General features: G+C 54.2%; 1 protein-coding gene across 3 annotated transcripts; it reads right to left on the bottom strand.

The window, feature by feature from the left end:
- Positions 1-2,800: 2,800 nt before the first annotated feature.
- Positions 2,801-7,641, bottom strand: LOC306663246 (olfactory receptor 11L1-like). 3 transcript variants are annotated; one of them, XM_079143678.1, is made up of 3 exons: positions 5,217-5,366; positions 4,628-4,703; positions 2,801-4,139 (listed from the first exon to the last, which is right to left on the bottom strand). In XM_079143678.1, the coding sequence occupies exon 3, from the start codon at positions 4,137-4,139 to the stop codon at positions 3,165-3,167; it is 975 nt and encodes a 324-aa protein (XP_078999804.1). In that variant the 5' UTR covers positions 4,628-4,703; positions 5,217-5,366; the 3' UTR covers positions 2,801-3,164. The 3 variants fall into 3 exon arrangements, with proteins under 3 accessions (XP_078999804.1, XP_078999803.1, XP_078999805.1); XM_079143677.1 differs by lacking the exons at positions 4,628-4,703; positions 5,217-5,366 and adding an exon at positions 7,485-7,641; XM_079143679.1 differs by lacking the exon at positions 4,628-4,703.
- Positions 7,642-23,237: the final 15,596 nt, after the last annotated feature.

Genomic DNA, 23,237 nt, shown 5'->3' on the forward strand with positions numbered 1-23,237 from the left:
ATTTTCATGAAAATGGAATAATTTTTCCGGAAATTTAATGTCAATTTTCCTTTTCTTTACCATCATTAAATTGTTGGTAAGGTAGAATACTTAACCAAACCACGGTATTCACATAGTAAAGGTATTGCTTTTCATTCTGTGTAAACAATAGGTGATTAATCCACACGATTCAGTTTATTAGGCAGTCAGAGAACTGAAGCATCCCTTGGGTGTAAGACTCACAGAATTATTTATGGCATGGGGTGGCTTTATTCAAACTTCTGTCTATGTCAAAAACACTTCCAGTTTCTGAAATGACCCCTTAAAAATATGATACATTTAGTCATTCAACAACAAAGAATCAAAATAAGTAATGATCCCAAACACATAACGTTGCGCATTTGACACTAACAAAAGTGACTGAGGAACAACGGTGCTGAACTCCAGTCCCATCAAGCCATGCCCCACGGTAGACCGGGACGCCGAGGGGTCCACTTGCAGGTGCCACCGCAAGCTGCAGCAAGGTGTGGGCAACAGCGGCCCGGGGCAGCTCTGAGGGCGGCCAGGCAGGGGGCACGGGCCACTGACCGCCTCGCACCACCCCATCCGGCAGACAGCTGAGCTCTCAGGCCTTCTACCTGGGGGCGGCTGGCGGGTGAGGCAGCCCAGCTCTGCCTGGCTTCCTCCGCTCGTCCTCCCCACTCCCTTTTGAAAGCCTCTTCTGTTCAGGCTCCTGCTGGGTAAGTCTTGGATGCTCCGCCTCATGTGCAAATGACTCTGGAGCCTGCAGGTCCTCCCGGCGGCGCCCTGCAGGGGCTGAGCCCTCCCCTGCCGGCACCCAGCCTCTCTGCTTCTGGCAGCCAGGCCTGTGGCTGGGCTTCCTCCCCAAGCCCACAGTATGTTGAGTTCTGATGGAAGGCGCCAGACCCCTGAGTACCACTTCCTGTCCATTCCCGTCCCAGGTACCGGATCAGGTCTGCGTTCAGTTTGCTTAGGGCTTCTATCCTTGGCTTCTACTACCTGACTCCTCATTTCTCCTCTGGGTCATCAAGACTTGAAGTCCTGCCATCCTTGCCCCATCTCCATCTGTGCCCACGAGCTGAGCCTCAACCAGGTCGAACCCCGACTTCACATGTGATCTTAAGGTGCTGAGCAGGCAGGGGGTTCACGATGAATGAATGATACCACCCTCCCCATGCGAAGCGAGCCTGGGGCACCTGTACCGCTCCCTTCAAGCTGTCTGTGGCACGCAGGCGCCACTGACCTTGTCATAAAGTAGGCGGGCGACCCCCCCCCCCCCCCCCCCCCGGGGTGAAAGAGCCCAATCCCGGCTCCCCTCTGAAGGAAGACCTCTGCCTTCTGCCTCGAGGCTGAAGCTGAAGCGAGTCCTTTCCCTGCTGAGCGCTGCTGCTTCACAGGGGTCCCGGCTCCGTCCCGCCCTCCCACAGGCCACGCATGCTGGAGACCTCTCGGGCTTGCACGCACTAGTGGCCTTCCCCACACGCGTCTGAATTGACTCAGATGCTAAAATTGACAACTGACAAGCGCACAGCTGCACCTCCTGCATGGTATTCTGCTCCCACTCCTTCAACACCCCGCTTGCAAACACAGCCGCCCCCTCCCCCGGGGCGCTGTCTCTGGCACTGGCCTGTGGTGTCGCCCTCTGCAGCACAAGGACACTGCCCTTGCGGACAGCAGGACAGCAGTGCTCTGGGCCAGGCAGAGTGCCACCCTCTGGCTCTGCTTCCCTGCTGCCCCTTCCTCCCGTGCAGCTCAGCTCCTCGGGTGCCTCCTGCCCCGCCAGGCTCTTCCTTCCACCTTTTGGTGTTTTCCATTCCTTTGTGCTCTGCTCTTTCGTGGCTCTCTTGAATTTTTGGTTGCACTATTCTGAAGGCACCTGCTTTTCTGGATGTCATTATCAAATCTAAACTTGGCCAAACTTATCTCCCACATGAGCTGCTGCAACGATCCCAGCTGTTCTCGCTCTCCTTTCTCTAAATAGTCATGTGAGGTGTAAATGCAGAATTCATCCTGCAGTTCTGTATTTACTGCTCTTTGATTATCAATCATTTCTCTTAGTGCAATATCCAAAACCTCTACAGGCCTCTTAATGATCCACAGGAACAGGGCTCTGCCCCTCTCCAGGAGGACCCCGTCCACCTCCCCAGTTGCTCTGCCTCCCTCTCCTGCCCTGCATGCCACCATCTCGGCCTGGATGGCTTTGTCCACTCCTGTTCTCCCTGCAGCACAGGTTGAGCACTGCGTAACAGAGTTTCCCTCACTCCCTGCTGCTGCAGGCCTTGCTGGTCTGCGCTCCTGCCCAGCCCGCACTCTGATCTTCAGAACTAAAGCACGTCCCTATTCTCTGTAGGGCAAACCCTGTGTTTCCCTTGCCTTCTGCATGGAGGTTCCATTAAGGCCAAGTCTTCCTCGCCCCTTCTAGACTGTGCATCTCCAGGCAATTCAGACTGCAGCACGATGCCTCGGACTTCAGGGGATTAAGAGTGTCTGTGGAATGAATGAGGGAATGGAGCCATGGGAGATTGGCAGAGAGCCCCTCCACCCCGGCCGTGTGAAGGAACAGGTGACAGATGACGGGGTTCGTGTTGAGCTGCATGGCCTGACTCTAGGCCTAGTACAGAAGAGAGTGCTCTGGCCCTTCTCTCCCTCCACCCCCTTCCTTCCTTCCCCAGAATTTCATTAAACGGGAAACGTTAGAAGTCTAACTTATCCAAGATAAATGCTTGGCACTTCAAAACCCTCTCTGTTCTCTCCTATCACTGGGAGATAATGCGGGACAAAACAACTCCAAATTCCTGGTTCCCTTTGTTCATTCGTCCTTTGCAGAGCTGTCACTCACCAGGTTTCACTCGCCCGATTCCCAACAGGGCTTGGAGAGTAGAACCGCCTGTCCGTGGGCTGTGGGGATGGAAGGGATCCCTAAAGACTCAAGGCACTGTGTGTGATCACCAGGCACCAGCACTGCAGGTCCCAGCCAAAGAGAAGGTGCCCACACAGAAGGTCCCACACAGAAACCAAGCTTGGCTCGTCCTGGGTGAAGCACCTCAAGTCACTGATTCCTTAGGGCCTCAGGACCCTCTGACCACCAGCGAGGAGATCACCCTGGGCTCCGAAACCACCGTCCTGGTCCTGCCCGGCTCCACTCGCACTCCCTGCGGATGTGCCTACCTCCTGCAGACCTGTCCTCCGGCTCCCACTCCACAGCGGAGGCCCTGCCTTCTCATGAGCTTCCTAAGGGCCTCCTCAAAGTCTTTGTTCCTCAAGCTGTAGATCACTGGGTTCAGCAGGGGCGTGACCACGGTGTAGAAGACGGAGATGATCTTGTTGATGTCGGGTGACAGGTGTGCACTGGGGCGCACGTACATGGAGATCATGGTCCCATAGTAGATGGTGACAACAGCCAGGTGGGAGCCACAGGTGGAGAAGGTCTTCCTCCGGCCAGCAGTGGAAGGGATCCTCAATATGGCAGACATGATGAAGACGTAGGACACCAGGGTCAGGAGGAAACAGACGCACAGCACTGCGACCGACAGGACGAAGATGGCCACCTCGGTGATGTGGGCGCTGGAGCAGGAGAGCTGCATGAGCGGCGGGAGGTCACAGAAGAAGTGGTTGATCTGGTTGGGCCCACAGAAGTCCAGCTGGGAAATCATCAGGGACGGCAGGAGGCCAGTGCCCACCCCGGTCAGCCAGCAGAGGGCCACCAGCTGCCTGCAGGCGTCAGGACTCATGAGGAGGGGGTAGCGCAGGGGGCTGCAGATGGCCAGGAACCGGTCGTAGGCCATCACGGCCAGGAGGAAACACTCAGTCGCCCCAAAGAACACGAAGAAGTAGAGCTGCACCATGCAGGCGGAGAAGGAGATGGAGCGGCCCCAGGAGGCCAGGCTGGCCAGGAGGAGGGGCACGACGGTGGACGTGTACCACAGCTCCAGGAAGGAGAGCTGCTGGAGGAAGCCGTACATGGGGGACCGCAGCCGTGGGTCCTGGCTCACCACGGCCACCACGAGGACGTTCCCCGTGAGGGTGAGGAGGTAGACGAGCAGGAACACGGCGAAGAGCAGGGCCTGCCACTCACCGAGGGTCTGGAATCCCAGCAGCTGGAACTCGGTGACCTGGGTGACGTTTTGGACTCGCATCATCTGGCGGGAGTATGGGGAGCGCAGAAAACAAGCACGAAATCCCAGGACACGAGGGTCAGAATATTTACGACCGCGGGTGTTTGGAACTTCAGTTTTGTTTCCTTTTGTTTTTAAGCAGTTCGGATTTGCAGCTGCTGCTCTTGGGAGGCCCCAAAGCCCGGTTCTGCCCTATGTTATTTGGCCACGTTTTGGTCTGCAGACCAGTGCTCCCGCGTCCCCTCCCAGGCACGCTTCCAGGCTCCTCGGGATGACTAGGAGTCTGTTCTGTTCGCAGCCCTCCAGTCTGGCCTTGTCTCGCTGCGCCTGCAGCAAGCGGCCTATTCACCAGAAGCCTGGAGTCCCCCGTGGGACACGTGCAGACCTAGGCCACCCGCACCCCACCTTCCGCCCTGCCCTGTGCCCATGAAGGAGTGCGTGCACAGGTCTCGGGCCAGTCCCTCACTTGGGCTGTGTCCTCCCCGAGGCTGGGAGGTGCTGCAGGTCCCCACCTGGCCCTCTCCTGGGCAGCAGTGGCCGCCTCTCTGCTGGAGTTGTTCCTGTTCGCCAAAAGCCTGGTTTTGCTCCCTGTGAACCAGAGGGAAAGCGGACCATCGAAGGTCCTGCTGCTCTGCACCCCAGACGCGGCCCACGTGGGCTGCCCACCCCGTGGACTCCTTCCCTGGTGGAGACCGTCCCTTCCTTCAGTGGCCCGGGGCCTCTGCTTCATGACGGGTTACTTTGTGTGTTTGCTTGCTGTGGTGCTGGGGTTGGACCCTGGGCCTCACTCGTGCTAGGCCAGCACTCTCCCCCGAGCTACACCTCAGCCGTTTCTGTTTGAGGCAGGGTCTCAGCAGTCGCCCAGGCTGGCCTTGCACTTGCCACCCTCCTGCCCCAGCCCCCGAGAAGCTGGGGTCACAGGCCTGACCACCAGCTCCTCTGCTCTCTGTGCCCACGTGCTCAGGGCTTCTCTCTCACCACTGATCCAAACTTGGTCTGCCACGTCCTGCTGACCTCGTCCTCCATCTCATTCCTGATCCTCTGGACCTGCCAGCCTAGCGCAGCTGACCCCTCCCGCTTCCTGGTCCGCTCTTCACTTACTCTCCATGGCCCAGGGCTCTGGTTCCACGCGGCTCTGGCTCTCCGCGTTTGTACGATCCCAGGGCTTAGGCAGCTCACTGTGGCTTCTTGGCCTCACTCATTCATTCCTTCATGGTGCTGGGCTTACACAGGGACTCATGCTGGCCTGACTTCAGACGCCGCCTCTCGGCTCCTAGCCCTTAACTTCCTGTGTCCGCCTTGAACATAAGCATTGTGCAAACAGCGTCCCATCTGAGATGCACCCACGGTCCCACAGTGTTCACTCAGCGCCCGAGGCTTCCCCGTGACCTCACCCCGCCCAGCCTCTCAGGCCTGCCCACCAGACCAGACCCTTGGTGCAGCTGCCCACCCCACTAGGGGGCTCTCTTCCCACCTGCTCTGCCGAAACCTTGACTTTGACTCTTGTGTCTCTCAGACCCAATATTTCTCTGCAATCAGCTGCTCCCCGCGACTATTTCCAGATCCAGGTGTGATCACTATTCTCCGCCCACTTTGCTCGCTGCCTGGACAGGTGCCACCGTCTCACCCCGATGGCTGCAGTGCTCTCCCGGTGGCCCCACCAGGACCACTCGGCCCTGCTCGGTAAGCTGGTCTACGTGAGGGAGGGAAAGGCATCTCACAAGGGGCAGGCAGGTGCTGTGGGTGGTCCCTGCTTGGGAACGTGGTTGCAGTCAGCTCCGTCCCCTGAGACCCCTGTTCTGCTCACTTGCCACCCTGCTCATCATCTCTAGAGGGCGGTTGGTATTTTCTGTTCTGCTTTCTCCTCTCAAGCTGGGGCAAAAGCATCAGCAAGGCTGACTCCCCGTGAACATGAAGTCTTCATTCGGAGAAGACGACGTCGCAAACTGCACGAAGCTGCTGTCAGGAAGAGCACGGAGCAGGGAGCCTTGTGTGCACACTGGCGCTCATAAATGCAGCACAAGACGGGGCGTGCAACCCCCGGGCCACTCTGGTCTTCTGGGCTCTGCTGGGTTCTGCTGAGCCCTCCGGCCCTGCCTCTCACACCTGCGTCTGCTTTTCTCCTCCCCATTGGGCTCCCTATTCTCTGTTCTCGGGGTTCTCCAGGCTACCCCACCAGATCTCGCCTTTCTGTCCCCTTCACTGGCCCCTGGGATGTGGTCCTTGACATGCCTGGGGGCTCATTTCCATGTCCTTCCGGCCCACTGGGGACCACTTCCTACCTGAAGTCTGGAGCAGCTGCTCACCTGTGGCATGTGTCCAAGGCAAGTGCTGCCCCGGCCTTAAAAGCCAAATACCCCAGCAGTTCTGCCTCAGGCCAGCAGATGAACAACCGAGGGATGCTGGACGCGGCCATTTGATCCCGTGATGGGATTGTTTGGAGAGTGGGCGATACATAGGAGCTTTCCTGAGATACAGCTATGCTCTCAAACCCTTGCAGTAACTAACAGTGCCATCTGGGACCATGGTCTTTCCTGCCTTGGCTGTCTCTTCTTTTTGTGACCAAGTTACTGTGTAATTAAATAAATATATTTATTGTTCATTTTAAATATTATGACCTGCTTATCTTGCTCACTCTTACTGACCTTTATATGCTCCTTATATTATACTTCTATTAACATTTACCGTGAATCATGAATAAATATTTTAAAAATCATTTAACCATGGGTAAGTATGATATGCAGGCTTGTGAGACCTCGTCAAAAGCACAGCATTACACCTGACTCAGTTTACAGGGCTTTTGGCTCAGTTTCCCAGTTAAAGTTCCTCTTATATGTTCAAATACACAAAGAAACTGAACTTATTTAATCATTATTCATTGCTTAAATATGTTCAATAATAAGCTCACTACCTTCTAAAATACCAATTACTTAAATACTGATTATTTCTAACTTCTAAAATTAGCTTCATTACAGTAGCTGAAAAGAATAAAATTTGCCTCTCAGAATGCTGCCTGCTTCAGTACGAGGGCAACCAGCATAACCTCAGGTCTAATTCTGTAGCTTTCTTTCAAATTATGTGAGAATAAACACAATCAAGAATATTATTGTTCTTATATGCCATCTGCATATGGCACATTAAATGTCTTTGATGTCTCAGGAAGTCTTTTTAAGTTATTTTTTGTCATTATAGTTATATATCCCAGCAAATTTAGGCAAGACCATCTGTTTCCATATAGGCAGAGAATCTGTGAGGCTCAAGTTGCCTTGATAAGAGGGGGAGTAAGTTACCGAGGCCAGCCTCGCTTTAGAACCCAGCACCCACAACCACAGCCAGGAAACGTGTGCCCTTTGATACTGAAACACATACCATGCTGATTTCCTCCTGAAAGCTGCCCTCATCTTCCTGAGCCTCCCATGCTGTCCCTCTGGCCATCACACAGAGACCCGAGGGCTGCTGCTCTGGAAGCTGTGCTTCCCTCCCACTGCATGCCTATTGTGAGAGTTGGAACTTGCCATCTTCTGCTAGCGTTTGGCTCTGGGTGGAGCAGACTTCTCCTTTCTGTAACCCTGGGTGTCTTGGGGACCTGGCCCTTCCGAGAATCCCATTCCCCAATGTGTTCTATAATTTGCCAATCAAATTAGTAAACAATGAAACCAACCTTCTGAGGTTCCTCTGTGTCCACTGAGGCTTTGCTGTTGATAAAGCACTTGGGATAAAAGCAATTCTTATGTTCTTTTTGAAATGGACTTAATTTTTGTGACTTAGAATAGTCTTACCTTTGATGAAATGTGTGTGTGTGTGTGTGTGTGTGTGTGTGTATCCATGTGCAAGCTTGATAAGATTTCTTTATCAAGAAATCTTATCAAAACTCATTCTAAGTGAATACCTCAGTCAGTCTAATAAAATGTAATATATGAATTGAAAATGAATTGGAAAAGATCGTCAACCCAGTCCTAGTGTAGCAGAATTTATTTTTAATCCAAGTTTGTGTAAGTCTGTCTACTTCAGATCTAATTTATTAATATTTCTAGTTAAAGTAATTCTGAATATTTTAGTTTAAAAGAAAGTGTTAAAGTATTGAATCAAGAAGTTAAAAATAAAAATGCACTTTTTTGCTTTTTTGATCAATCATTCATTCAATATATGTATACATATGTATATTTAGCACCTACTACATGCCTTGACCTTATTAGGATACACTAGGGAATCACACAAATAATTTGGGTAGGCTACCTCATTAGTTATTTATTGATGTTAATTTGACTAATATATTTTCTTTCAAAATAATATGATTTATGTGTATAGTTTTAGATAATTTGGAAAAGGAAAGAAATTACAGACAAAATACAGCTTTTCAAATACCCAGAGTGCAGTCATCCAGAGTCAGGCTCCTGGTGCTCTGCCTGGGACACTCCTGTATGCCCCACGTGCCGGGTAACACAGCGGGTTCTTCTCTACAGACTGACTTTTCTGCAGCTTTTTTTTTTAATAGTTAATGTTCAGCACAGGCCTTTCTCCTGTTATATTTAGGGGAAAGGAACACACTGTTTATGGATCCTGCAGCCGTCTATTGTTTCAGGATGTGCTGTTTATATCTGGCACCACTATAGCTCTCCTAAGATCTGAATGCCTGCAGAGAGAGGCTTGGTGGGGCCTGCAAAGCAGATCGCGTATTCTTTCTTGGTCAGCTGCAGAAATAAAATAACAGACCTATGTGGGGGTCAGCCACAGCTGGATAAAAGGAGATGGCAAGCCTACAGGCTTGCAAAGACCATCTTGGCCCACCTCCACAGGGTCATCCAGAGGGCCTCTGGGACAAAGCAACGCACTCACCGCCACCAGGAGGTGTCAGCTGCACAAGTCAGGCCAGCTGCCCAGTGAGAGCTGGTCATACAGGCCGGGGCATCAGGAAGCTACTGACCAGTACTCAGCCACGTCATGATGGGGTGGGCTTCTCGACCTGCAGCAAGGAGACAGTAGGCGGAGACAGATCGTCTCTAGAAGGAAGGGAGTACTGACACGGCTTGCAATGTATGGAGAGCAGGGCACAGTGTTCCAGCATTTCCGTTCCAGTAGGACTGAAGACATCAACCTGTGCACCCACGGGCCACCAGAACTTCATTTTGCAGGGCCCTCCTGTGCTCCTCTCCTACTCCGGCATTGCTGAGGTGTGCTATTACTTGCTCCCTCAGGAGTTCCCCTGTTGGGCGTGTGGGTGGGGCCCAGGGAGAGATGTGATGCAGCCAACAGGGTCCAGCCAGAGCCTATGCTATGTGGTCGGACTTTCAGCCACTGGAAGTATGAGCTAGGTAGTCCCCTTCTTTATGAAGTTAGCCCCTCCCAAGAATTTCATTAAAGCAATGCAAATGGGTTAATAGAGTCATCTTCCCCTCTCTCTCCCAGCCCGTCACGTGGTCATTCTTTACAGGAATCTTTTCTTTCCTGTGGGCACTAATTTCTGACAGTGAATTGAGATAGTGATATGTCTGAGGAAATGTGCATTCATGGTCATTTGCCAGAGGTTTAATGGGTCAAACATGCGTTTCTGGCTTTTCATTTTGAACATGGCACGGTTAGGTTTGAATTGCATGTTAATTAAGAATCATGTTGTTAAAACTGGGTGTGGTGGTGCCTGCCCACCATTCCCAGCAACTTGGGAGAGCAGGCCTGAGGATAGTGCGTTCTAGGCCAGCTTCAGCAACTTAGCGAGACCCCATCTCAAAACAAAAATTTAAAGACAGGCTGGGGAAGTAGCTCAACAGTAGAGAGCTCCTGAGTTCAATTCTAAGTAACGACATGCACACACAAGATCATGGTGTTGAACCAAAATACATATCCATGTATGTATGTCACACTACATCAATACATTTACTAATATGTGTAAATGCTCAAATTTTATCTCGGATTAATATTTCAATGTTTTATATATTCTCCAGTAAAGTTTTTCAAATTTTCTTCATAGGTGTACAGTTACTTATTACTGTACAGAGAAATTGGAAATTCTGTGATGTGTTATCACCATGATATTGTTGATTTCATGAATAGCCTAGCTATCTAGTGGTTACGTTAAGGCTGCTAGATATTTTGATAAAAGTAAGAGTGTTCTAAAACTCATGCTGAAGCTGTGTGGAAGACTATCACTTGACTAGGTATTACAGAAGGACAGAATGCTTTGATAGATGGGTGGATAGCCAAGTGTTTTCTAAAATTTGATGCTGTAATTTCATAGACAAAATAATCCTGAACTAAGGTAGGGGCACGGCTTGTGGACAAACCCTAAACTCAACTTTGTCAGCATAGGAACTGCCTCAGCCAGGGTCACAGGGAAGGGATTTCCCGGGAGTGCCAATCAAGGCTCTACTGCCCTAAAGCCCCACGCCTCTGCCTAATCCAGCCCCTTGCTAACCTGCAGAGAGGGCTTGACATGCCACAGCTACATTACAGGTCCAAGAAATCAAGTCCTGCAATCCACATTATTGGAAGAATTACTGTCAGATGTATTATCTTTATTTCTAATTTTTTTAAATAAAGGACTGGGATTATCCTAACAGTCTATGTCATTTCTTGCTGTATTGTCTGTGTATTTATTTGGTGCCCTGGGCTATTGCGAATCGTGCTTTGCATTCTGCCCAGGAGAGTGATAGGTGACATTGTATTTTATTAATATATGTTAATGTCCCAGGATAAACTGGGCAAGATGACTCTTTCAAAATTAGAACCAATCTCGGGACTCAAGTAACTGAGTAAGACTAGGGAATTAGTTGAAGCAACCAGCCACAGAGGATGAATAAGCAGGCTTGTAGCCAGCATCATTCTTTCCAGGACAGCCACATCTTGAAACTCGCAGCTGATTTGCTGTTATCCTGTCACCACTGGCTCATAACTAGAGAGAGAAGGCCCCTAGGAACAGCTTCGTTTGGAACACACCATGGAGATGAGGAAACTTCAGAACAAGGGGCTCCTGCAGACGACCTGGTCCCCAGAGACCGGCACTTCCTCTTCCTCCTCCGGGGCCTTCTGCGGCTGGGCGCCGGCGTCTGGAGGAGCGTACTTCGGGCCATGTCGTGCCACACACTCACGCACAGCACCCCACTACGCCTTATGTATGTAGACGCCTTGCCACCCCAGGGCACAGGCAGAGGAGTGAGTCTGTGTGGGCACCAGGGTCACTCGGGCCGGTGGGAAAGTGGGTTTGCACATCTGTCTCTGCGTCACACTGCTCTTGGGACAGTCCCGGGATTGCAGGTGCTGCATCTGTAGGATGAAGCTCCCGGGGGCACCAAAGACCAGAACAAGTGACAGTTACAGGAGGCACTCAAGTCCCCATCCCGCCGGGCGGCTCAGGAGCTGATCAGGGGCCCATGGAGAGGAGGCCTCGGGCACTGCAGGGCTGCCCACCACCCCGCGGTGAGCCTGCGGGCCGGCATCTGGACGCAGCTGCTTGGACTGGTGCTTGTCACCACCACATCCATCCAGGAAGGTCTGCTCTTTGGAGTAAGTTCACTTATGAAGTTGGATTTTAGATGAATATTACTTTTGAAGGGCCTCGTTAGGATCACCTCCCTTTACTTACACACTTTGAAAATACGTCCATTTCCAAAATGAGTTTATGCCAGAATCTCTAATCCTTTGGATTTGTTTGTTGTTCTTCGGTTTTTGCTTGTTTATTTAAGTGCTGTGCCTCTTGTTTCCGTGGGAAACCACCTTCAAACAAAGTTTTTCCCTGATTTTCCTCTCACCCTGCCACGATTTAATCTAATAAATATGTCCTCTATCTTCCTTTAAATTTCATAGAAAGCAGATTTTTTTCTTCTGACTCACGTTTTTTCCTTCTTGTCCTGCAGAGGAATTCGTGGAAGATCCATAAATGCAGACCTTCTTCGCATGGACCCGTCGTAGGAGCGCTAAGGGGAGCGCCTGCCTCTGTGTTGAACTGACCTCAACAGTAGCCCCTGCGAACCCCGATCTGCTTCAAGTGGCCCCTGCAGAAGCACGCAGGTCCGTGCGCCTGGGAAGCACCCCGGCTTTCTCCCCAGTTTCACGTAACTAGACAAAATCCAGTCGGAGGCTGAGATGGCCTCCAACGCACTGGAGAGCTCCCCGAGGCCTCGCCCAGTGGTGGCATGGGCAGGGGGCCTGGCATACCTGTCCCACATTTGTCAGATGAGAGAATGGGATCCACGCAGCTGCGGCTGGGGCTGGGTGGCCTTGGGAGCCAGCAGAACGCCCCATAGCTTTGCTGGACCGCCCAGCCAGCCTCCCTGGAACATCCCTGAGGATATGCACAGCCGCTAGTCCACCCTGATCCAAGGGCTTCCAAACTGGAGGGCAGTGTAGATGCGGGGCAGGCAGTGACTGCTCTGAGCCTGCGGTTGGCATCCATTTCCTACCAACAAAAAGTGCACTCCTGGCCACAGCAGGCTCTATCTGGTGCCCCTGGAGGGCCACCCAAGAAGGAGCCACATGCAATTCCCGAGCATCCAGCACGCCAGCAAGACACCAACCCTCACCTCCCGCTGCTCCCTGTACACGACTTCCTCTGAGGAGAATCCTCCAGTGACAGGGCAGGCTGCACCTGCCAGGCCTCCTGGGCACCAAGATCACACACAAGGTGTGTGCGCTTTGAGGTCGGCCCAGCTCACATGCTCCTGTGCTCTGCTCCCCACACATACTGCCTGTGTCCTGCTGCCCACACACACACACTGCCTGTGTCCTGCTCCCCACACACACTGCCTGTGTCCTGCTGCCCACACACACACACACACTGCCTGTGCTCTGCTCCCCACACACACTGCCTGTGTCCTGCTGCCCACACACACACACACACACTGCCTGTGCTCTGCTGCCCACACACACTGCCTGTGTCCTGCTGCCCACACACACACACTGCCTGTGCTCTGCTGCCCACACACACTGCCTGTGTCCTGCTGCCCACACACACACTGCCTGTGTCCTGCTCCCCACACACACTGCCTGTGTCCTGCTGCCCACACACACACACACTGCCTGTGTCCTGCTGCCCACACACACACACTGCCTGTGTCCTGCTCCCCACACACACTGCCTGTGTCCTGCTGCCCACACACACTGCCTGTGTCCTGCTGCCCACACACACACTGCCTGTGTCCTGCTGCCCACACACATACACTGCCTGTGTCCTGCTCCCCACACACACTGCCTATGTCCTGCTGCCCACACACACACTGCCTGTGTCCTGCTGCCCACACACACACACTGCCTGTGTCCTGCTCCCCACACACACTGCCTGTGTCCTGCTGCCCACACACACACACTGCCTGTGTCCTGCTCCCCACACACACTGCCTGTGTCCTGCTGCCCACACACACACACTGCCTGTGTCCTGCTCCCCACACACACACACTGCCTGTGTCCTGCTCCCCACACACACTGCCTGTGTTCTGCTCCCCGCACACACTGCCTGTGTCCTGTTGCCCACACACACTGCCTGTGTCCTGTTGCCCACACACACACTGTCTGTGCTCTGCTGCCCCAGACACACACTGCCTGTGCTCTGCTCCCCACACACACACACTGCCTGTGTTCTGCTCCCCACACTCACACATTGCCTGTGCTCTGCTCCCCCCACCCACACTGCCTGTGTCCTGCTGCCCACACACACACACACTGCCTGTGTCCTGCTGCCCACACACACACTGCCTGTGTCCTGCTGCCCACACACACACACACTGCCTGTGTCCTGCTGCCCACACACACACACACTGCCTGTGTCCTGCTGCCCACACACACACTGCCTGTGCTCTGCTGCCCACACACACTGCCTGTGCTCTGCTCCCCACACTCACACATTGCCTGTGCTCTGCTCCCCCCACCCACACTGCCTGTGTCCTGCTGCCCACACACACACACACTGCCTGTGTCCTGCTGCCCACACACACACTGCCTGTGTCCTGCTGCCCACACACACACACACTGCCTGTGTCCTGCTGCCCACACACACACTGCCTGTGTCCTGCTGCCCACACACACTGCCTGTGCTCTGCTGCCCACACACACTGCCTGTGTTCCGCTCCCCGCACACACACTGCCTGTGCTCTGCTGCCCACACACACTGCCTGTGCTCTGCTGCCCACACACACACTGCCTGTGTCCTGCTCCCCACACACACTGCCTGTGTCCTGCTGCCCACACACTCACACACACTGCCTGTGCTCTGCTCCCCGCACACACTGCCTGTGTCCTGCTGCCCACACACACACACTGCCTGTGTCCTGCTGCCCACACACACACACTGCCTGTGTCCTGCTGCCCACACACACACTGCCTGTGTCCTGCTGCCCACACACACACACACTGCCTGTGTCCTGCTGCCCACACACACACACTGCCTGTGTCCTGCTCCCCACACACACTGCCTGTGTCCTGCTGCCCACACACACACACACACTGCCTGTGTCCTGCTGCCCACACACACACACTGCCTGAGTCCTGCTCCCCACACACACTGCCTGTGTCCTGCTGCCCACACACACACACTGCCTGTGCTCTGCTGCCCATACACACTGCCTGTGTCCTGCTGCCCACACACACATACTGCCTGTGCTCTGCTGCCCACACACACTGCCTGTGTCCTGCTGCCCACACACACACACTGCCTGTGTCCTGCTGCCCACACACACACACTGCCTGTGTCCTGCTGCCCCAGACACACACTGCCTGTGCTCTGCTCCCCACACACACACACTGCCTGTGCTCTGCTGCCCATACACACTGCCTGTGTCCTGCTGCCCACACACACACACTGCCTGTGCTCTGCTGCCCACACACACTGCCTGTGTTCTGCTCCCCGCACACACTGCCTGTGTCCTGCTGCCCACACACACTGCCTGTGTCCTGCTGCCCACACACACACACTGCCTGTGTCCTGCTGCCCACACACACACTGCCTGTGTCCTGCTGCCCACACACATACACTGCCTGTGTCCTGCTCCCCACACACACTGCCTGTGTCCTGCTGCCCACACACACACACACACTGCCTGTGTCCTGCTGCCCACACACACACACTGCCTGTGTCCTGCTGCCCACACACACACACTGCCTGTGTCCTGCTCCCCACACACACTGCCTGTGTCCTGCTGCCCACACACACACACTGCCTGTGTCCTGCTCCCCACACACACTGCCTGTCCTGCTGCCCACACACACACACTGCCTGTGTCCTGCTCCCCACACACACTGCCTGTGTCCTGCTGCCCACACACACACACACTGCCTGTGTCCTGCTGCCCACACACACACACTGCCTGTGTCCTGCTCCCCACACACACTGCCTGTGTCCTGCTGCCCACACACACACTGCCTGTGTCCTGCTCCCCACACACACTGCCTGTGTCCTGCTGCCCACACACACACACTGCCTGTGTCCTGCTCCCCACACACACTGCCTGTGTCCTGCTGCCCACACACACACTGCCTGTGTCCTGCTCCCCACACACACTGCCTGTGTCCTGCTGCCCACACACACACTGCCTGTGTCCTGCTGCCCACACACACACACTGCCTGTGTCCTGCTGCCCACACACATACACTGCCTGTGTCCTGCTGCCCACACACACTGCCTGTGTCCTGCTGCCCACACACACACTGCCTGTGTCCTGCTGCCCACACACACACACTGCCTGTGTCCTGCTCCCCACACACACTGCCTGTGTCCTGCTGCCCACACACACACACTGCCTGTGTCCTGCTCCCCACACACACTGCCTGTGTCCTGCTGCCCACACACACACACTGCCTGTGTCCTGCTCCCCACACACACACACTGCCTGTGTCCTGCTCCCCACACACACTGCCTGTGTCCTGCTGCCCACACACACACACTGCCTGTGTCCTGCTGCCCACACACACACACTGCCTGTGTCCTGCTCCCCACACACACTGCCTGTGTCCTGCTGCCCACACACACACACTGCCTGTGTCCTGCTCCCCACACACATACACTGCCTGTGTCCTGCTGCCCACACACACTGCCTATGTCCTGCTGCCCACACACACACTGCCTGTGTCCTGCTGCCCACACACACACACTGCCTGTGTCCTGCTCCCCACACACACTGCCTGTGTCCTGCTGCCCACACACACACACTGCCTGTGTCCTGCTCCCCACACACACTGCCTGTGTCCTGCTGCCCACACACACACACTGCCTGTGTCCTGCTCCCCACACACACACACTGCCTGTGTCCTGCTCCCCACACACACTGCCTGTGTTCTGCTCCCCGCACACACTGCCTGTGTCCTGCTGCCCACACACACTGCCTGTGTCCTGTTGCCCACACACACACTGTCTGTGCTCTGCTGCCCCAGACACACACTGCCTGTGCTCTGCTCCCCACACACACACACTGCCTGTGTTCTGCTCCCCACACTCACACATTGCCTGTGCTCTGCTCCCCCCCACCCACACTGCCTGTGTCCTGCTGCCCACACACACACACACTGCCTGTGTCCTGCTGCCCACACACACACTGCCTGTGTCCTGCTGCCCACACACACACACACTGCCTGTGTCCTGCTGCCCACACACACTGCCTGTGCTCTGCTGCCCACACACACTGCCTGTGTTCCGCTCCCCGCACACACACTGCCTGTGCTCTGCTGCCCACACACACTGCCTGTGCTCTGCTGCCCACACACACTGCCTGTGCTCTGCTCCCCACACTCACACATTGCCTGTGCTCTGCTCCCCCCACCCACACTGCCTGTGTCCTGCTGCCCACACACACACACACTGCCTGTGTCCTGCTGCCCACACACACACTGCCTGTGTCCTGCTGCCCACACACACACACACACTGCCTGTGTCCTGCTGCCCACACACACACACACTGCCTGTGTCCTGCTGCCCACACACACACTGCCTGTGCTCTGCTGCCCACACACACTGCTTGTGCTCTGCTCCCCACACTCACACATTGCCTGTGCTCTGCTCCCCCCACCCACACTGCCTGTGTCCTGCTGCCCACACACACACACACTGCCTGTGTCCTGCTGCCCACACACACACTGCCTGTGTCCTGCTGCCCACACACACACACACTGCCTGTGTCCTGCTGCCCACACACACACTGCCTGTGTCCTGCTGCCCACACACACTGCCTGTGCTCTGCTGCCCACACACACTGCCTGTGTTCCGCTCCCCGCACACACACTGCCTGTGCTCTGCTGCCCACACACACTGCCTGTGCTCTGCTGCCCACACACACTGCCTGTGCTCTACTCCTCACACACACACACACACACACACACACACACATACACTGCCTGTGCTCTGCTGCCCCCCCCCCAGTACTTTCGTCTGGCAACACGGCCCCTCTGTGTCACTGTTGTGTCCTTGTGCCCATTTCCGCTGCAGCAGGACATGCACTGCAGGCTTCTCTTCTTAGTCACTGCTGTCTCAAGCCCCATATCTGGTGCGTGGCAACTGAAATCGTCTGTTGACCTAGTAAGTGGCAGCCTGTGGTCAGTCGGCAGAGCACACAGGAGTGCTGTCCAGCCCAGCCCTGTCCACAGCCAGGATCGCTGCCCTGGAGTGCTGGAGCCCGGCAGTCCCCACTTCTGACACCCGGAGCGGGTAAGGTGCTCCTCCTTCAGAGAGGTCCACTTCACTCTGTGCTGGCTCAGAGGGAGGGGACTTTGGAATACAAATGTGAATGGAATACAATATTGCCCTGAATCAGCCAGATTACATAAAATAATGATACAGATCACTCTCTTCTGGGGGTATTACTGGGGATTGAACTCAGGGGCACTCAGCCACTGAGCCATATCCCCAGCCATACTTTGTATTTTATTTAGAGACAGGGTCTCACTGAGTTGCTTCGTACCTTGCTGAGGCTGGCTTTGAACTCTGGATCCTCCTGCCTCAGCCTCCGGTGCCCCTGGGATGGCAGGCTTGCGCCACGGTGCCCGGTCAGACCACTCTGTAAACGTAACATTATCACATGGAGCCAGTTTGTTGAAATGCAGGTGTGCTGCTTGGAGCTCTGGGCATGGACAGCGCTCTAGGCCGGCATGTCCTCCTTTGCATCAGCATCTGGTAGGCCTTGGTCCACTCTCACCACCACTGGCCCCTGGGAGTGGTCCCAGCTTGGCCCTCCCCCTGAATTCCTTCCATGGCAGCACAGAGGTATGCTGGGTACCAGCACCCTTCCCTGGGCAGGGAAGGCTGGTGCTGCACCTGCAGGGAGCGAGTGACCACCTGGCTGGCCGGGCTTCAGTAGGGCTTCTGGGGAGAACACGGGGGCAAGCGGCTCCCACTCATGAGGTCAGTGAAATCAACAGCAGAACACAGGCTGGAGACATGGCGGGTGGTTGAACGTTTGTCCAGCATGTGCAAGGCCCGAGGCTTGATCCATCGTGAGCACTGAAAATGGAAAACAATAAAAAGTAAAAGCAGAAAACAGCAGCTCCAGGGGGGCCTGTAAAGAACCTGGAAGCCTTGGCACCGTGGGAACATAAGCTCAGCACCCGTGGGGAACAGTACGGAGACTCCTGAGAAATGGAAACAGAATCACCTCAGGATGAGGCAGTTCCACCTCCAGGTACACACCCAGCAGAACTGAAAGCAGGGTCTGAAAGATGGATGATTGTGTGTTCCTAGCGCCATTGTTCACAGTAGCTAAAATATGAAAGGCGCCAGGAGTTCATTGTGTTGAGAACAGGGTGATATCTGTGCAGCTAACTGTCTTAATCACCAGGATGCAGGCAGCTGCGACTGCACCCTCAAGAACCAATACAGCGCAAACAGGACTGCTGGGCCCCTGTGCTTATTGAGGTTGTTAAGAGACATTTGTCTGAGGAATGTGCAGCTGCCTAGAAACCTTATCCATCAAGGACGGGGGCCTAACCCCGACTCATCTCCTGCATAGTTCACCCCCTCCCTCCTCCCTTCTTCCTCTAGGACCGTTCAGTTCTGGTGGGACCCAATGAGAATCAAATAGATTGGCAGGACCCAACCAGAGGAGGACTAATGTTTAGCTGTTCAAGTGTTAACCAATTAAAAAGAACACAAAACTGTTTGCTTTTCATTATAAAAGGCCTGTTGAACAAAGGCTCAGGGCCTCTTAGCGTCACCGGTTACCGAGTGCTTGGAGGACCAGGCTCGAGCTTGCTAATAAATGACTCTTTGTTGCTTGCATTGATCGTGGTCTCTGGTGGTCTTTGTGGGGTCTCAAGCCGCTGGGCACAACAATTGACCAGGGAATCAATAGTCAAAATGTGGGGCGTGCATGTGTGTGTGTGTCAGTGAAACCCTATTGAGCTTAGAAATAAGAACATCTTCAGTATGCCACCATGAGGGTGATTGTTGCAGATGTCATACTGAGTTTTAAGTTGATGGAAAAGGCAAGTATCAAGACCCCCCCGTGTAAGGCAGCTGGAGTGGTCAGGGGAGAGAGCAAAAGCAGGAAGGCCATCCCAGCCACTGGGCCAGCAGACAGTGACGGTTTTACACCACGAACCATTTGGTAGATGATCACTGTATTTAACACAGTCTGTGTGTTCAATATCACTGCCTCTCTGCTTAAAATCAGGACTGTAGATCTTTGCATTGTGTATTTTGCCACATTAAAAAAATCAGGAGTACAAATGCAGGTGCAATTGATACCACCGTTCACCGGTGACGAGTTCTGCTCCCTCTAATGTTGAGGTTTGAACCCTAGAGAAGCACGCCAAGGCAAGCATATTAAGCAGGTTTTATTTAAAAGCAGTAACAAACAGACCTCTCCTGGGAGGGAGAAGGGGGCCATGGCTGATATTCTAGAGTCCCAAGAAGTGAGCGCACCCTACATCTTTTATAGGTTAAAGTCTCTTGTTCTCCAGTTCTCTCCCCCCTTATCTCTCCTTCCTGCCTACCTGACTAGGCCTGGTTTTGCAGATGAGATGCATAAAGTGAGAAGCGGATGGGCAGGGGGAGGGCCAAAGTGATTCAGCCGTCAAGGGCCCAGGGGCACTAAGCAGCAGCTCCCTGCCTGCAGTCCTTGACAAGCACAGGTAAATCTGGTCATCAATGGGCTCTGGAGATCCCTGACATTCCATTCTCCCAGGGGCTGTCTCCAACTTCCAGAGGCAGATGGCTCTCATGCCTCCTTTTCCTGGATTTGACCTGATCCCCTGTTTCTACACTAACTGCCTGTCCCCAATTCTGGCTTCACAATTGCTGAAGTGGAAAGAAGCAGAGAGCTTTTAACCAACAGAGCTGGAGGGAAATGCAGTCAGGCCTGGGACTCTGGAGGTCTGCGCTCAGGCTGTGGGGTGGGGAGACTGGGGATGCCTCAGGCAGAGAGGAGACCGAAGGAGACTAGGGAGGGACCAGGAGAGCCGAGAGCCTTGGCCAATAAACAGGACCAGGGGCCCAAACCAGATGGGGTGGAAGCTGAGGCCAGCAGTGGAGGAGAATGGAGAACGTGGGTTCTGCACTCCAGCCGCTGATGGCCTCAGAGGAGGCAGGCCAGGGCGAGGGGAGGAGCCTAGAGGGCAGGGTTCCCCTGGGAGATCCCAAACTCTGCACCCCAAGTCCTTCAGGTTAGGGTCAGCAAGGAGAGGCCAAGCACCAGAACCACGTTCAGAACAGGAGCATCAGCACAAAGCTGTGTTTGTTCACCCTGAAGAGAGCCCTGAAAACAGGAATTCAACTTAAAGAAGCAAGTGGCCGGGGATCACGTGGGGCTGTTACCATCCACTCCACTACCGGTCTGCTCACAAGGGAACTTTGTTACAGACCTCGTTCCCAGCCTCCAGTGTCAGAGAATAAGCTTAGGCAGCAATTTTAGGCCAGGACCCATGGTGCAGGCCTGTAATCCCAGCTGCTTGGGAGGCTGAGGCAGGAGGATCAGGAGTTCAAAGCCAGCCTCAGCAACTTAATGAGGCCCTAAGCAACTCAGCAAGACCTTGTCTCTAAATAAAATATAGAAGAGGGCTGGGGATGTGGCTCAGTGGTTAAGCACCCCTGGGTTCAATCCCCAGTACCCAAACAAAAAGAAAGGAAGAAAGAAAATAATTTCAGCTTAACAAGTCTTTGGGAGCCATCCATATCTAGCAGAATCAGACGTGGTTGACAGAGGCCTGAGTCCCAGGAACTGGCAGCCATGAGGGACTGCTCTGATCGTGGGGTAGGTGGCCCTCTGTGGGAGTGGCTTACCATCTGATTGAAATGCTAGTTCCCTGAGCAAAGGGCTTCCCGAGCTCCACCCCATCCTGTTCCCTACAGAAGAAGCCCCTCCTGGTCCACGCCCCCTTCACCTGTGTGACTATAAAATAAAGGAGAGGTGGGCTACTCCTACTTGCTAGATGCCAGATCTTGCATGGACCAATCCATCACACTCCCTCCCATTTGAAAAGAGTACTGGTTATGGTGTTGCTGTGTTTATTGATTAGATAAGTTTATAAGAAAGAAAAGAAGTTTAGATGAACAACTATAAAACAGGATGCAGACTCCCTACTCCACCTCAGCCTCCGGAAAAGCACCATGGCCCCACCAGAAACAGTGACCTTTCCTTACCCTGCCAGGCACAGGGGTGTCTGGGTTCGAATGAGCCTAATTATCAATTTGTCCTTACATGTGAGCACATAGGTTGCTTTATTGCATTTCGAGTTTTGTAAGACAGATACTCCAGCCTCTGCCGGAGCCATGCAGACAGACAGAGTATACGTGTAGTATGTAGAGAGACAGATCCGCACTGCAGGCATGGTGCTCACCTCTGGCTCTCCCACCACCTTCTAGCTGCCTGCTCCTGTTCACTCCCTCACTTGCTCGTGTTTGCTGAGTGTCCCTTCGTGCCAGTCATTTCAAGTCCTAAGGATGCAGCAGTGAAGGCAGAGACCTCCCTGCCTCTCGCAGCTTATCTCCTGATCATTTTCCTCCTCCCACTTGTTCTTGCATTTCTTTTTCTGTCTTCGGTTCAGTACATTCAGCATACGCCAGGACCTCCATTTGGCAGGCGGAGCCTCTTGGCTCATGTGACCTCTGCACTGCACGGCCTGGTGGGAGGCCCTTGGCACTGACCTCCTGGGTGAGAGGAAAGCAGCAGGGAAAGGGGCCCAGCTCCTAGCCAGCCGTCCAGCCTGCAGTCTGGTGCCAGGGTCGGCTTTCCTAAGTCTAGGCCTTGACCGGCTCCCTTTCTTCTCAAACGCCACATCGTTACTGTCTTGCTCGCACTGGCTGTTCTGAAGCCTCTATCCAGTCCAACTGTCCACCTCGCCTTTGGGCAAAGAACCTCAAGATCCCTCACACCCCATGGGCCACCAAAGCTCCTCATAAGCTTGGACCTCAGAGCACAGCAGGACCTGAGTCATCAGGCCCAGCCACTCCCTGCAAATTTATCTTGCTGCCCCTCATCAGGCCCTGCGTGAGCCTGCCTGGCCACCTCTGGTCACCTGGTGCAGCCAGCTGCTCCCTCCCCAGCCCGCTGTGTGCACTGGTGGGGTGGGGGCCTACCTGCAGCTTGCCCTCACCCCCCACCTCAGCAGAGACCTCGCAGGCTCTGTCCCCACTCCTGCGGGCTACTGTAGAGTCCTCTGCTCTGGCAGGACAGGGAGTGACATTTCCCCCAGTTAATGACTTGTGAGGACTATTTGCTTGACTCTGTTCTCATCTCTCTCAGTTGCTCTCAAGGCAGCTGGAGCAAGGAGGTCCTAGCTCTTTCCCTCATCCTCAAGTCACAGTCCCCAGGTTTCCATAGCTACCGAGAAACGCGAACATCGGGCACAGACAGACTGACTTGCCAGAAGCATGCCGGCTGTCACTTTAAAATGCCACAGTGAAATCACATTTTGCTCAGAGGAGACACTCCTGCAAACTTGCCAGCTTTCTGGATGACCCTGAAGACCTCACGTACTGGGACAGCTAATCACTTGCTCCTGCCTCAGTCTCCCTTCCCACAGCTGCCCTGGGGGCCTTGGGAAGTGTCCCTTCCGGGCAGTACCTTAGCTGACCTCTACCACTGAAGGACCTCCAAAAAGGAGACCCCAACTCTATCCCTCAGATCAACGGCAACCCCAATCAACCACAGGAGGCGTCACTTGATGCAAACCGCAAGAGGTGTTTATTCCAGCGCGCTGGGACCCCACTCGTGACTC

This window comes from Sciurus vulgaris (genome assembly GCF_902686455.1).
Source record: "Sciurus vulgaris genome assembly, chromosome: 6".
Taxonomy (NCBI): domain Eukaryota; kingdom Metazoa; phylum Chordata; class Mammalia; order Rodentia; family Sciuridae; genus Sciurus; species Sciurus vulgaris.